This window comes from Arachis ipaensis, chromosome B08 (assembly GCF_000816755.2).
Source record: "Arachis ipaensis cultivar K30076 chromosome B08, Araip1.1, whole genome shotgun sequence".
NCBI lineage: Eukaryota > Viridiplantae > Streptophyta > Magnoliopsida > Fabales > Fabaceae > Arachis > Arachis ipaensis.
In genome coordinates, this window is record NC_029792.2 from 82374221 (window position 1) to 82389021 (window position 14801).

Below are 14801 nucleotides of genomic sequence, written 5' to 3' on the forward strand. Positions count from 1 at the left end.
GACTAGGGTAAGATGGTGCAAGCAAGTATTGAAAGAATCACCAAAGACAGAGAAATCATCCATAAAGACTTCAATAAATTTTTCTACCATGTCCGAGAAGATTGATAGCATGCATCTCTGAAAGGTAGCTGGGACATTACACAGTCCGAATGGCATTCTCTTGTAAGCAAAGACTCCAAAAGGGCAAGTAAAGGAGGTCTTCTCTTGATCCATGGGGTCAACTACGATTTGGTTATATCCAGAGTATCCGTCAAGGAAACAGTAATAAGCATGGCCAGCCAGCCTTTCCAGCATCTGGTCAATGAAAGGAAGGGGGGAAATGGTCCTTTCGTGTGGCATCATTCAGCCTCCTATAGTCAATGCACATCCTCCATCCAGTCACTGTTCTTGTTGGAATAAGCTCATTCTTCTCATTGACAATGACAGTCATCCCACCTTTCTTGGGTACTACTTGAACTGGGCTAACCCATGGACTGTCAGAGATGGGGTAAATAATCCCAACTTTACATAGCTTCAGTACTTCTTTTTGGACCACCTCTTTCATTGTGGGATTCAATCTTCTCTGAGGTTGTACTACTGGTTTAGAATTTTCCTCCAAGAGTATTTTGTGCATGCATATGGCAGGGCTTATGCCTTTCAAGTCATCAATGGTCCACCCCAGCGCCTCTTTATGAGCTCTCAAAACTACAAGTAGCTTTTCTTCTTCCTCAGCACTCAATGTAGAATTGATGATCACTGGGAAACTGTCCTTTTCACCAAGAAATGCATATTTAAGATGAGGAGGTAGTGGTTTCAACTCTTGTTGTGGTGCTTCTTCTTTCTTAGCTTCACTTGGTTCCTCTGGTGTCTTGTCCTTGGATGTCCTGGACTTCCTCCTGTTTCACTTGATGGTTTATTTCAAGTACTTCTTCAACTAAAGAATCCACCACATTAATCCTCATGCAACTCTCTTTCTCAACGGGGTGTTGCATTGCCTTGAAGACATTTATGGTCATTTGCTCATCATGTACCCTGAAGATCATCTCTCCCTTTTCCACATCAATGATTGTTCTAGCTATAGCCAAAAAGGGTCTACCAAGGATAACTGAGTTGCTCCCCTCTTCGTCCATATCTAGGACCACAAAATCAGCTGGGAATATAAAGTTCCCCACTTTCACCAAGAGATTCTCAACTACACCATTCGGTATTTTGATAGATCTGTCAGCAAGTTGGAGTGACATCCTTGTGGGTTTCAACTCTTCTATCATCATTTTCTTCATCATGGTAAGGGGCATTAAGTTAATGCTTGCTCCCAGGTCACAGAGTGATTTGTCAATGGCTATACTCCCAATTGTGCATGGTATGAGGAAGCTGCCTGGATCCTTGAGTTTTGGTGGCAGTCCCCTTTGAATAATGGCACTACACTCTTGAGTGAGGATCACTGTTTCTTTCTCTTGCCAACTTCTCTTCTTGGTGATTAATTCTTTAAAAAACTTTGCATATAGTGGCATTTGTTCCAAGGCCTCCGCCAATGGGATGTTGATTTCAAGTTTCTTAAAGATTTCCAAGAACCTTGGGAATTATTGATCTTTCGTTCCTTTGTGTATCCTGGTTGGATATGGAAGCTTGGGTACATAGACTTTCACTCCTTCATTCTTGTTCTCCTGTTGTGGCTTCACACTCTCCTTGTTATTGGGGTGGTTGTCTGGAGTGGGTGTCTTGCTTTGTGGCTTTTCATCTTCCTTGCCTTCTTGAGGTGTTGCTATCTTGTCTTCATCTTGCTTGCTTGATGTGCCTTGCTCTTTGAGTTTTATTGCTTCCTTGTTAGGACTTTCTCCAATTACTTTGCCACTTCTCAACTGAAGAGCTTTGCATTCTTCTCTTGGGTTGGGCACTGTGTCACTTGGGAGGATATTGGTTGGCCGTTCAGCTTGTTTAGCCAATTGCCCCACTTGCCGTTCAAGGCTCTTCATGGTAGCTTCATTTCTCTCTTGCACTTTGATCAAGCTTTGAGTGGACTGAGCAATTGCTTGTAGGGCTGCCTCAAGACTTGAGAGTCTACTTTCATGATGGTCAATTGGTGGTATGATGGGGGTGGAATGTGGTTGTTGGAAGTTGTTTGTAGGGGTAGTGTGGTAGTTTTGGGGATTAGATGTTGGTGCGGGAATGTTATTTTGATGAGTTTGTGGATTGTGGTGAGGTGGTTGATATGTGTTTTGTGGTTTCTTGTATTGGTTAGCATTGTTGGATGAGTGGTTTTGGTTGTGTGTGTTGCGAGAATGGTTGGAGTTGTTATTCTTCTGCCACTGGTTTTGATTATCACCCCATCTCAGGTTGGGGTGGTTCCTCCAGGATGAGTTGTATGTGTCACCATGAAAGTCGTTTTGAAATGAACTTGAGGTGTTTTGCATGTATTGAACTTGTTCTTGTTGTTGCTCAACATTGCCTGCTTCATTTTGACCCCATTCAATTGAAGCCTGATTTGTTGTACTCACTGAAGCTAGTTGAAGTCCATCTATTCTCTTAGCCATCATTTCCATTTGTTGCTGGATTTGTTGGTGCATCAACTTGTTCTGTGCCAAGATAGTATCCACTCCTTCTAGTTCCAACACACCTTTCTTTTGAACGGGTTGACGTTGTCTCTGATGAGCAAAGAAGTATTGGTTATTTGTCACCATGTCTATGAGATTCTGAGCTTCTTCGGCTGTATTCATCAATTGTAGCGAGCCTCCTGCAGAGTAATCCAAGGATTCTTGAGATTTTTCAGTCAACCCTTCATAGAAATTTTGAAGTTTATCCCATTCACTGAACATCTCAGGGAGACATTTTCTAATCAAGGTTTTGTATCTTTCCCATGCTTCATACAATGCTTCCCCATCCATTTGAGTGAACGTTTGTACCTCTGTTTTCAACCTGATGATCCTCTGAGGCGGATAGAATTTGGATAGGAATTTATTCACCAAATCATCCCAAGTGTTGATACTTTCTTTGGAAAATGTCTCTAGCCATTGAAATGTCTTATCCCTCAAAGAAAATGGGAATAATAGCAGCTTGTAAACATCTGGATGCACACCATTTGTCTTGACAGTTTCACAAATTCTTAGGAAGACAGATAGGTGTTGATTTGGGTCCTCAAGGGGGCCTCCTCCATAAGAGAAATTGTTCTGCACAAGGGTGATGAGTTGAGGTTTCAATTCAAAATTGTTTGCATGAACATTGGGGGCAAGTATACTGCTCCCACAGTGTCTTGGATTTAGGAGAGTGTAAGAAGCTAGAACTCTCCTTTGAGGTGGGTTGTTATTGTTGTTGGCTACTCCTTCTGGTGGATTTGGTGGATTTGTTAAGTGTTCCTCCATATCTTGGAATTCTTCTTCAGACTCCTCTTCTCCAACAATGTATTTCCCTCTTTCAGCTCTTCTTAATCTTCTGAGGGTTCTTTCGTCTTGTTCACAAAAAGTGGGTATAGTTCTTCTTGTACCTGACATGCAACCAAAGCATAAGAATCACACAACACCAGAAAGGCAATAACACTTCAATCCATGGCTGAAGTGAAATGTTAGTTGGTTTAAGCAAAAATTCAAACAGTTAGTGTGTTAGTTAAAAGTTAAAGGACACAAAAAAAATAAAGAATTTCTAGATCTAGATCTTCACTTCACTTAATCATTGTCAATCTAAACAATCCCTGGCAACGGTGCCAAAAACTTGATACGTAAAAATTTTATTTCACGTAATTACCGGCAAGTATACCGGGTCGTATCAAGTAATAAAACTCACTAAGAGTGAGGTCGATCCCACGGAGATTGATAGATTAAGCAACTTTAGTTAAATGGTAGATTTAGTCAAGCAAACATGGTTTTGATTTCATGAGATTTGTGATTTTTGAACATAATTGCAAAAATTTAAATGGCAAGGAAGTAAAGAACTAGAAGAGAGAAAGAAGATGAAAGTAAATAACTGAAACTTAAAATGCAAGAAACTTAAATGACATTAAAGATAAATTGCAAGAAAGTAAAGATTGCAGAATTCTAAAGAGCATATGAGTAAATAGCAAGAAATATAGAAACAGAATGTAAATGACAAGAATAATGAATTGCAAGAATGTAGAAGGGAATTGGGTAATGGTTATTCAAACAACTAAAGAGTAAAAGAAATGAGAATTGATGATGGAGAGGATCATTAGGGATCGGAGATGCAAATTTTAGTGAATTGATGTTGATCAATTCCTTCTCAATCATGGGTATAGATCCATGGCAAATTGTGGGTAATTGAGTCCCAATATCTTGGTAACTCAATTTCTCTCAACACAACCAATTGCCACTCTCGTGATCTAATTGTTCATGAGAAGAGATGAAGTTCAATTCCTAATCCAAGCCACATAACTTCCAGAATCTCAACCAAGGGAGGTTACATCTCACATACCAACCAAAGTGTATTGATCAAGGAAATCATGAAAGGATGAACTCTAAACTAAATTATGTAGCTCTTTTCTCAAATTCACCACACAATTCATATAGATTAATCCCTCTCTCGATGGTGATTGAACCTATGAGGAACAAGAGTTTCCTTTTAGATGAACCACTTGAATTGAGAAGGAAAAGAAAAGTTATCAACTCATTCAAATGAGCAGAGCTCTTCCCCCTAATGAAAGTGGGGTTTAGTGAATCATAGCTCCAATTTCAACAACAATTGCAAAGATGAAAATTAAACTAAGTGTAGAGAAGAATGAAGAAAAATGGAGAAGAAGTTCTTGAAAACTAAAATTCAAAGTTGCCAAAAGAAAACAAAATAGAATATGGTTGAGAAGCAGTGAAAACCAAAAAAAAAAACTCTAAGTGTAAAAGTCTAAAAACAAGTTCCAAAGCAAAAAAAATTCCTCTAAGTATCAAACTCTTCTCTATTTATACTACTCCTAAAACTTTTTCAGAGATCTTTAATTTGGGCTGGCAATGTGGGCTTTCTATTTGTTGTATTCCTGGCTCAATGGAAGAAGTGTTGCCAAACAGGGAAGAGGAGTTCATTCATCATGCTTCTGGCCAATGGCTTGGCGTTTTTGCCAATAACGCTAGCCTTAATGCACGTTGGCGACGTGCATAGTGTTTTCCTGGGAGTGAGCTTTGATACTTGGGCGTTGTTAGCCCAAGTTGTTGCTAACAACTTGCTTTTCTTCTTCTTGACTCTACTTTTATGCTTAATATTGCCCAGAATTTGAGTGTCAATCCTCTGCTTCAATATAAACTATCATACATCATTGGAATGCTCAGAGTGTCTTCTTTCTAATGCACTTGGAATCATCTCAATTGAATTTTTCTAGCTCAAGTTATGCTTCCTCAAAGAAGGTAAGGTCAGGCTGCCAAGTTTGTTGAAGTTGTTGCTGAACACGCCCCTCTCTTCCCAAGTTGGCAACATGCCAAGCCTCCCAAGGCTGAGTCATGGGGCTGGCGTTGTCCTCAAACATGCCCCCTTGTTGGCACGTTAGCAACGTGCTCGTTGCTTCCCTCCAGGGCTGCTTTCTAGCCTTCAACTTTGCTTGTCACGTTGCCTTGGAACACACCTATAGGGCTTGGCGTTGGCAACGTGCTCGAGTGAAGGAGGGTTGCTCTCCAAACTTGTTTGATGCGTTGCTTTGGATAACTCCTATGCACTTCAGCGTTGGCAACGTTGGCTTCCTTTCCTGGACAGCCTCCTTGCTTGGCGTTGTCACAAAACACTCCAACTCTTCCTGGAGTTGGCAACGTGCTCGAGCCTTCCTCAAGGCTCCATGCTTGCTGCTTGGTGTTGTCATTGAACACGCCTATGTTTCCTGGCGTTGGCAACGTGCTTGAGTTGGAGAGGTATCATCCATGTTGCCTTGAGTTATTGCCAAATACGCCAATGAAGGCGGGCGTTGGCAACGTGCTCGATGGGTGGAGATCTAATGCTTGCTGCGTTGCCTTGGAACACGTCTCTTATTCCTGGCATTGGCAACGCCAGCTTCTCCCCTTCCTGGGCCAAGTCTTGACGTTGTCTTCAAACACACTAGTGAAGCAGCACGTTGGCAACGTGCTCTCCAGGATTGCCTCCTTCCAAGCTCTCCTCCCTGGCATTGCCTCTGAACACTCTAGTGAAGCAGCACGTTGGCAACGTGCTCGAGCTTCTTTGGCTGGACAAAATCTTTAGCTCAGCGTTGTCTTGAAGAACGCCTATACACTCCCACGTTGGCAATGCCCTCGAGCTCCCTCCTGGCCCAATTTCTTGCTTGCCTGCGTTACCATCAAACACTCACCCTTTCTCCAAGTTGGCAATGCCCAAATGTGTTCTCCAGGGCTGCCTTGCATTGTTGGGCGTTGTTGATGGACACTCTAGCTGAAGTGCAAGTTGGCAACGTGCAACTCCTCTATATTCATTCCCCAGGGCTGCCTGGCGTTGCCTAGGAGCACGCCCTTGTTCCTGGCGTTGGCAACGCCGAACTCCTCTTCTTCTTGCCTAGTTTACTTCTTGGCGTTGTTGCCAAGCACTCCAATGTAACTCCAAGTTAGCAACGTGCATGTTTCTCTTCTTGAATGAATTGTTAGCCACTTGCTTGCTTCATTCTTGCTTCAATGCCTTCTTATTGCATCACCTATCATAAACAAGGAAACTTGCTTCAAAGTCTCACCAATGCATGCAATCAATGGAATCAACTTCATGAGATTTATTTATTTATGCATTCATTGACTCATTTGCATGAAATTAGCCACAATTAACATGGTCCTTGGTATTCTTAAGCATGAAAATAAAACTCATAAAAATACTTGTTTAATTCAAAGAAAATGAGTGAAACTAAGCTAAAACTAACTAAACAGACTAGCTAATATAGCAAATATGCAAGTGCATCAGCGGGATTAGTAGCTTTTTGCCTCTTGAGTAGTTTTGGCATCGCACTTTATCCATTGAAGTTCAGAATGATTGGCATCTATAGGAACTCAGAATTCAGATAGTGTTATTGATTCTCCAAGTACAGTATGTTGATTCTTGAACACAGCTACTTTATGAGTCTTGGCCGTGGCCCTAAGCACTTTGTTTTCCAGTATTACCACCGGATACATAAATGCCACAGACACATAACTGGGTGAACCTTTTCAGATTGTGACTCAGCTTTGCTAAAGTTCCCAATTAGAGGTGTCCAGGGTTCTTAAGCACACTCTTTTTTTGCTTTGGACCTCGACTTTAACTACTCAGTCTCAAGTTTTCACTTGACACCTTCACGCCACAAGCACATGGTTAGGGACAGCTTGGTTTAGCCGCTTAGGCCAGGATTTTATTCCTCTAGGCCCTCCTATCCACTGATGCTCAAAGCCTTGGATCCTTTTTATTACTCTTGCCTTTTGGTTTTAAGGGCTATTGGCTTTTTTCTCTTGCCTTTTGGTTTAAAGAACTTTTGGCTTTTTCTGCTTGCTTTTTTCTTTTTCTTTCTCTTTTTTTTCGCTATTTTTTTTCATTTTTTTTCTGCAAGCTATTGTATTCACTGCTTTTTCTTTCTTCAAGAATCATTTTTATGATTTTTCAGATTATCAAATAACATTTCTCATTTTCATCATTCTTTCAAGAGCCAACATATTTAACATTCATAAACCACAATATCAAAAGACATATGCACTGTTCAAGCGTTCATTCAGAAAACAAAAAGTATTGTCACCACATCAAAATAATTAAACTAGTTTCAAGGATGAATTCGAAACCATGTATTTCTTGTTCTTTTATTTTTAGAACATTTTTTCATTTAAGAGAGGTGATGGATTCATATTCATAACTTTAAGGCATAGACACTTAGACACTAGTGATCATGTAGTAAAGACACAAACATAATTAAACATGAAGCATGGAAACCGAAAACAGAAAATAAATAGACAAGGAGATTAAGGAATGAGTCCACCTTAGTGAGGGTGGCGTCTTCCTTTTCTTGAAGAACCAATGGTGCTTTTGAGCTCCTCTATGTCTCTTCCTTGTCTTTGTTGCTCCTCCCTTATAGCTCTTTGATCTTCTCTAATTTCATGGAGGATGATGGAATATTCTTGGTGCTCCATCCTTAGTTGTCCCATGTTGGAGCTTAATTCTCCTAGGGAAGTGTTGATTTGCTCCCAATAGTTTTGTGGAGGAAAATGCATCCCCTGAGGCATCTCAGGGATTTTATGGTGGGAAATTTCCTCATGCTCTTGCTGAGGTCCATGATCTCTTGTTTGCTCGATCCTTTTCTTAGTGATGGGCTTGTCCTCTTCAATGAGGATGTCTCCCTCTATGTCAATTCCAGCCGAATTGCAGATGTGGCATATGAGTTGAGGAAAGGCTAACCTTGCCCAAGTGGAGGACTTGTCAGCAACCTTGTAAAGTTCTTGAGGTATAATCTCATGAACTTCCACCTCCTCTCCAATCATGATACTATGGATCATAATGGCTCGGTCTATAGTAACTTCAGACCGGTTACTAGTAGGAATGATTGAGCGTTGAATGAACTCTAGCCATCCCCTAGCCGCTGGTTTGAGGTCATGCCTTCTTAATTGAACCGGCTTGCCTCTTGAGTCAATTTTCCATTGAGCTCCTTTCTCACATATGTCTATGAGGACTTGGTCCAACCTTTGATCAAAGTTGACCCTTCTTGTGTAGGGGCATGCGTTCTCTTCCATCATTGGCAAGTTGAACGCCAGCCTTACATTTTCTGGACTGAAATCTAAGTATTTTCCCCAAACCATAGTTAGCCAATGCTTTGGATTCGGGTTCACACTTTGATCATGGTTCCTAGTGATCCATGCGTTTGCATAGAACTCTTGAACCATTAGGATCCCGACTTGTTGAATGGGGTTGGTGAGAACTACCCAACCTCTTCTTTGGATCTCAAGTCGGATCTCTGGATACTCATTCTTTTTGAGCTTGAAAGGAACCTCAGGGATCACTTTCTTCTTGGCCACAACTTCATAGAAGTGGTCTTGATGGACCTTTGAGATGAATCCCTCCATCTCCCATGACTCAGAGGTGGAAGCAATTGCCTTTCCTTTCCTCTTTCTAGAGGTTTCTCTGGCCTTAGGTGCCATAAATGGTTATGAAAAAACAAAAAACTATGCTTTTACCACATCAAACTTAAAATATTTGCTCGTTCCCGAGAAAAAGAAGAAAGAAAGTAGTAGAAGAAGAAGAAAATAGAGGAGATGGGGGAAGAAGATGTATTCGGACAAGGAGAAGAAGAGAGGGTTGTGTTGTGTGAAAATGAAGAAGGAGTGAGGGGTTTATATAGGAGTGAGGAAGGTGTAGGGTTCGGCCATTGGGGTTGGGTTTGGGAGGGAAATTAGTTTGAATTTTGAAGGTAGGTGGGGTTTATAGGGAAGAGAGGATGGATGTGAGTGGTGAAGAGGTGATGGAAAAGAGTAATTGAGGTGATTGGTGAAGGATAATTGGGGAAGAGAGTTATGAAAAGGTGTGAAGAGGAGAGAAGAAAATGTGGGGATCCTGTGGGTCCACAGATCAAGTGGGGTCAAGGACTTAACATTCCTTTTCTGGCGTTAAACGCCCAAATGTAGCCTGTTTCTGGCATTTAACGCCAGGCAGATGCTTGTTTCTGGCGTTAAATGCCATCTTGGTGCCTGTTTCTGGCGTTAAACGCCAGACTGCTCTCATCCAGGGTGTGCTGTTTTCAATGTTGTTTTTCATTCTATTTTTTATTTTTCAGTAGTTTTTGTGACTTCACATGATCATCAACCTAATAAAACACGAAATAACAAAAAGAAAATAAAATAGATATAATTAAATAACATTGGGTTACCTCCCAAAAAGCGCTTCTTTAATGTCAATAGCTTGACAGTGAGCTCTCATGGAGCCTCACAGATGTTCAGAGCATTGTTGGGACATCCCAACACCAAACTTAGAGTTTGATTGTGGGGGTTCAACACCAAACTTAGGGTTTGGTTGTGGCCTCCCAACACCAAACTTAGAGTTTGACTGTGGAGGCTTTGGTTGACTCTGCAGTGAGAGAAGCTTTTCATGCTTTCTCTCCATGGTTACAGAAGGAGATCCTTGAGTTTTAAACACAAGGTTGTCCTCATTCAGTTGAAGGACCAACTCTCCTCTGTCCACATCAATCACAACTCTTGCTGTGGCTAGGAAGGGTCTTCCAAGGATGATGGATTCATCCTCTTCCTTCCCAGTGTCTAGGATTATGAAATCAGCAGGGATGTAAAGGCCTTCAACCTTTACTAACACGTCCTCTACTTGTCCATAAGCCTGTATTCTTGAGTTGTCTGCCATATCTAATGAGATTCTAGCAGCTTGCACCTCAAAGATCCCTAGTTTCTCCATTACAGAGAGTGGCATTAAGTTTATTCCTGACCCCAGGTCACACAGAGCCTTCTCAAAGGTCATGGTGCCTATGGTACAGGGTATTAAGAATTTGCCTGGATCCTGTTTCTTTTGAGGTAATTTCTGCCTATCCAACGCATTTAGTTCATTGGTGAGCAAGGGAGGTTCATCTTCTCAAGTCTCATTACCAAATAATTTGGCATTCAACTTCATGATTGCACCAAGGTATTTAGCAACTTGCTCTTCAGTAATGTCTTCGTTCTCTTCAGAAGAAGAATACTCATCAGAGCTCATGAAGGGCAGAAGGAGGTTCAATGGAATCTCTATGGTCTCTAGATGAGCCTCAGGTTCCTTTGGTTCCTCAAAAGGAAACTCCTTATTGGTCACTGAATGTCCCAGGAGGTCTTCCTCACTAGGATTCACGTCCTCCTCCTCCCTTGTAGGTTCGGCCATGATGGATAAGTCAATGGCCTTGTACTCTCTCTTTGGACTTTCTTCTGTATTGCTTGGGAGAGTACTAGGAGGAGTTTCAGTGACCCTTTTACTCAGCTGGCCCACTTGTGCCTCCAAATTCCTAATGGAGGACCTTGTTTCATTCATGAAACTCACAGTGGGCTTAGATAGATCAGAGACTATATTTGCTAAGCTAGATGGATTCTGCTCAGAATTCTCTGTCTGTTGCTGAGTGGATGATGGAAAAGGTTTGCTATTGCTAAACCTGTTTCTTCCACCATTATTAAAGCCTTGTTGAGGCTTTTGTTGATCCTTCCATGAGAAATTTGGATGATTTCTCTATGAGGGATTATAGGTGTTTCCATAGGGTTCACCCATGTAATTCACCTCTGCTATTGCAGGGTTCTCAGGATCATAAGCTTCTTCTTCAGAAGATGCCTCTTTAGTACTGTTGGATGATTCCTTCAATCCATTCAGACTCTGAGAGATCATATTATCTTGCTGAGTTAATATTTTATTCTGAGCCAATATGACATTCAGAGTATCAATTTCCAAGGTTCTGAGAACCGAACCGGTCATCGAACCGCTTTAGTTACTGGTTCACTGGTTCATAGGTTCAACCGGTTTGACCGTGATTAAACCGAAAAAATCGTTTTATAATAAAATAATAAATAAAATATAAATAAAAACATTAAAACATAATTATAGTCTAATATAAACCTTAAAATATAATCCAAATTAAAAATACTACATAAACTAGGATGTTATGATCTCATCCAATTACAATAATAGTTCTTGGTTGATACTCTCATCCATACCTAAACATTACCAGTAATCCAATAATAGTTTTTGCCAATTACAATATCACAACAACCCACTCCAACCCAATAATCTCAAGATCATAGCAAACAACATCCAAAATTATTCAAAATTATTCACAATTACTCAACAAACAACAAAATTCAGTAGTTCACACTTCACAGCTTAACTAACAATAATTATTCAACAAAGTTCACAGTTCAGTTCAGTAACTTCAGTTGAATCAGTTCACACTTCACAGTTCACACTTCACAGAGAAATAAAAAATCAATAAATCACATAGTTAATAAAAAAAATTACCTAGAGCTAAAAGCTAGAAGCATCAAACAATTATTCAATAAATCAGTAAATCAGAGACTTCACAGAGCTAGAAGCTTCAGTAAATCAGTAAATCAGTTCACAGTTCAATGACTTCAGAAGTTCACACTTCACAACTTAACTAACAATAATTATTCACAATTATTCAACAAAGTTCACACTTCACAGAGCAATAAAAAATCAGTAAATCACATAGTTAATAAAAAAATTACCTAGAACTAGAAGCTAGAAGAATCAAACAATTATTCAATAAATCAGTAAAACAGTTCACACTTCAGTGACTTCAGTAGTTCATACTTTACAGCTTAACTAACAATAATTATTCACAATTATTCAACAAAGTTCACAGTTCAATTCAGTAACTTCAGTTGAATCAGTTCACACTTCACAGTTCACACTTCATAGAGCAATAAAAAATCAGTAAATCACATAGTTAACAAAAAAATTACCCAAAACTAGAAGCTAGAAGAATCAAACAATTATTCAATAAATCCATAAACCAGTTCACACTTCAGTGACTTCAGTAGTTCACACTTCACAGCTTAACTAACAATAATTATTCACAATTATTCAACAAACTTCACAGTTCAGTTCAGTAACTTCAGTTGAATCAATTCACACTTCACAGTTCACACTTCATAGAGCAATAAACAATTAGTAAATCACATAGTTAATAAAAAAAATTACCTAGAACTAGAAGCTAAAAGAATCAAACAATTATTCAATAAATCATTAAATCAGTAATTCAGTTCACAATTCAGTGACTTCACAGTTCACAGAGCTTCGCAGAATCAAACATTAATAATGGTTCAATCATAGTTAATAAAAATTTACCTAGAAGCTAGAAGAAGCCTTCAACAGAGCATGCAAAAGGGAGATAGAGACACCGCGTGACCAAGACAGTGGTGGAGTACCTTCGAACGGGCTTCGAACTAGGACAGTGGTTGCGGAGAACAGAGATAGTGCCGGCGGCGGCGTGGCTGCGCGAGGGAGGAAGGTTGCGATGGCTGCACGATGGGAGATAGAGACACCGAGTGACCAAGACAGTGGTGGAGTACCTTCGAACGGGCTTCGAACTGGGACAGTGGTTGCGGAGAACAGAGATAGTACCGGCGGCGGTATGGCTGCGCGACGGAGGAAGGTTGCGATTTCTGCGCGATGGAAGGGAAGGTTGATATCGATGGCTGCTGTGTGATGGAGGGAAGGTGAGCGAGCAGACGGTGGCTGTTGGAAGGAACGACGGCGGCGGCACGAGGCGGTGGCTGGACGGAGGTAAGGGAACGGCCAGGAGCTAGGGCTAAGTGCAGAGGATGGAGATTGAGTGTGAGAGAAGCAGAGGCGTTCTGGAGTGGAATTTAGATCTGGGCATTGATAATGGAGTTAGGGCTAACTGCAGCAGCTGAAACGGCGACGTTTCATTCCCCCCTTCAAAAAACCGGCCGGATCACGGTTCGGTTCGACCGACCGGTTCCTGGCCGGTTCACCGGTTCAATTTCGATTTTTGAAATTTACGGTTTTAGTGTTTGTCCGAGTCGTTTTCTTCAACGGTTCACGGTTCAATCGGTTCGACCGGCCGGTCCGAACCAGTTTTCAGAACCTTGTCAATTTCAAGAACTCTCTTCCTCTGAGGCATCCCATTACTCACAGGATTCCTTTCAGAAGTGTACATGAACTGGTTATTTGCAACCATGTCAATGAATTCTTGAGCTTCTGCAGGCATTTTCTTTAGGTGAATGGATACACCTGCAGAATGGTCCAATGACATCTTTGATAATTCAGACAGACCATCATAGAATATATCCAGGATGGTCCATTTTGAAAGCATGTCAGAAGGACAATTTTTGGTCAGTTCCTTGTATCTCTCCCAAGCTTCATAGAGGGATTCACCTTCCTTCTGTCTGAAGGTTTGAACATCCACTCTAAGCTTGCTAAGCTTTTGAGGAGGAAAGAACTTGGTTAAGAAAGCCGTGACCAGCTTATCCCAAGAGTTCAGGCTGTCTTTAGGTTGAGAGTCCAACCATATTCTAGCTCTATCTCTTATAGCAAATGGGAAAAGCATAAGCCTGTAGACCTCGGGATCAACCCCATTGGTCTTAATAGTATCACAGATTTGCAAGAATTCAGTCAAGAACTGAAAGGGATCTTCGGATGGAAGTCCATAAAACTTGCAATTCTGTTGCATCAGAGAAACTAGTTGAGGTTTCAGCTCAAAATTGTTTGCTCCAATGGCAGGGATTGAGATGCTTCTTCCATGTAAATTGGAATTAGGTGCAGTAAAGTCACCAAGCATCTTCCTTGCATTGTTATTATTTTCGGCCATGTCTCCTTCTTTTTTGAAAATTTCTGTCAGATTTTCTCCGAGAGTTGTGCTTTAGCTTCCCTTAGCTTCCTCTTTAGAGTTCTTTCAGGCTCAGGATCAGCTTCAACAAGAATGTTATTGTCCTTGTTCCTGCTCATATGAAAAAGAATAGAACAGAAAATATGGAATCCTCTATGTCACAGTATAGATATTCCTTTATGTAAGTAGAAGAAGATATGAATAGAAGAAGGAGAATTCAAACACAAGGGTGAGGAGTAGGTTCGAATTCTTAGATGAAGAGGGGTGCTAGTAAATAAATAAATAAATAGAAGGAGGTGCAGGAGAAGAATTTTCGAAAATTAGATAAAATAAAATAAAAGTATTTTTGTTTTTAAATTAGAATTAAAAATAAAAATTTGAAAATTAAGAAAGGAAAAATTAAATCAAATTAAATTAAATTTAAAACAATTAGTTAATTTAAAAAGGAATTTTGAAAAAGATGAAGGTGATTTTCAAAAATTAGAGATAGAATTAGTTAGGTAGTTTTGAAAAAAAAAAGATAAGAATCAAATAAAAAGATAGGATTAGTTTGAAAAAGATTTGAAAATCAATTTTTGAAAAGATAAGAGGT

At 40.3% G+C, this 14801-nt stretch overlaps 2 protein-coding genes across 2 annotated transcripts; both read right to left on the reverse strand.

The window, feature by feature from the left end:
• LOC107611167 lies at positions 828–1490 on the reverse strand. Its single transcript, XM_016313122.1, has one exon. It carries the CDS (start codon positions 1488–1490, stop codon positions 828–830), a length of 663 nt encoding a protein of 220 aa, XP_016168608.1.
• LOC107611168 (uncharacterized protein DDB_G0289917-like) lies at positions 1560–2510 on the reverse strand. The gene has a single exon (XM_016313123.1). It carries the CDS (start codon positions 2508–2510, stop codon positions 1560–1562), a length of 951 nt encoding a protein of 316 aa, XP_016168609.1.

Excerpts from the sequence above, each read along its gene's own strand:
- LOC107611168 (XM_016313123.1), bottom strand. The coding sequence starts at position 2,510 with ATGGCTAAGAGAATAGATGGACTTCAACTAGCTTCAGTGAGTACAACA.
- LOC107611167 (XM_016313122.1), bottom strand. The coding sequence starts at position 1,490 with ATGCCACTATATGCAAAGTTTTTTAAAGAATTAATCACCAAGAAGAGA.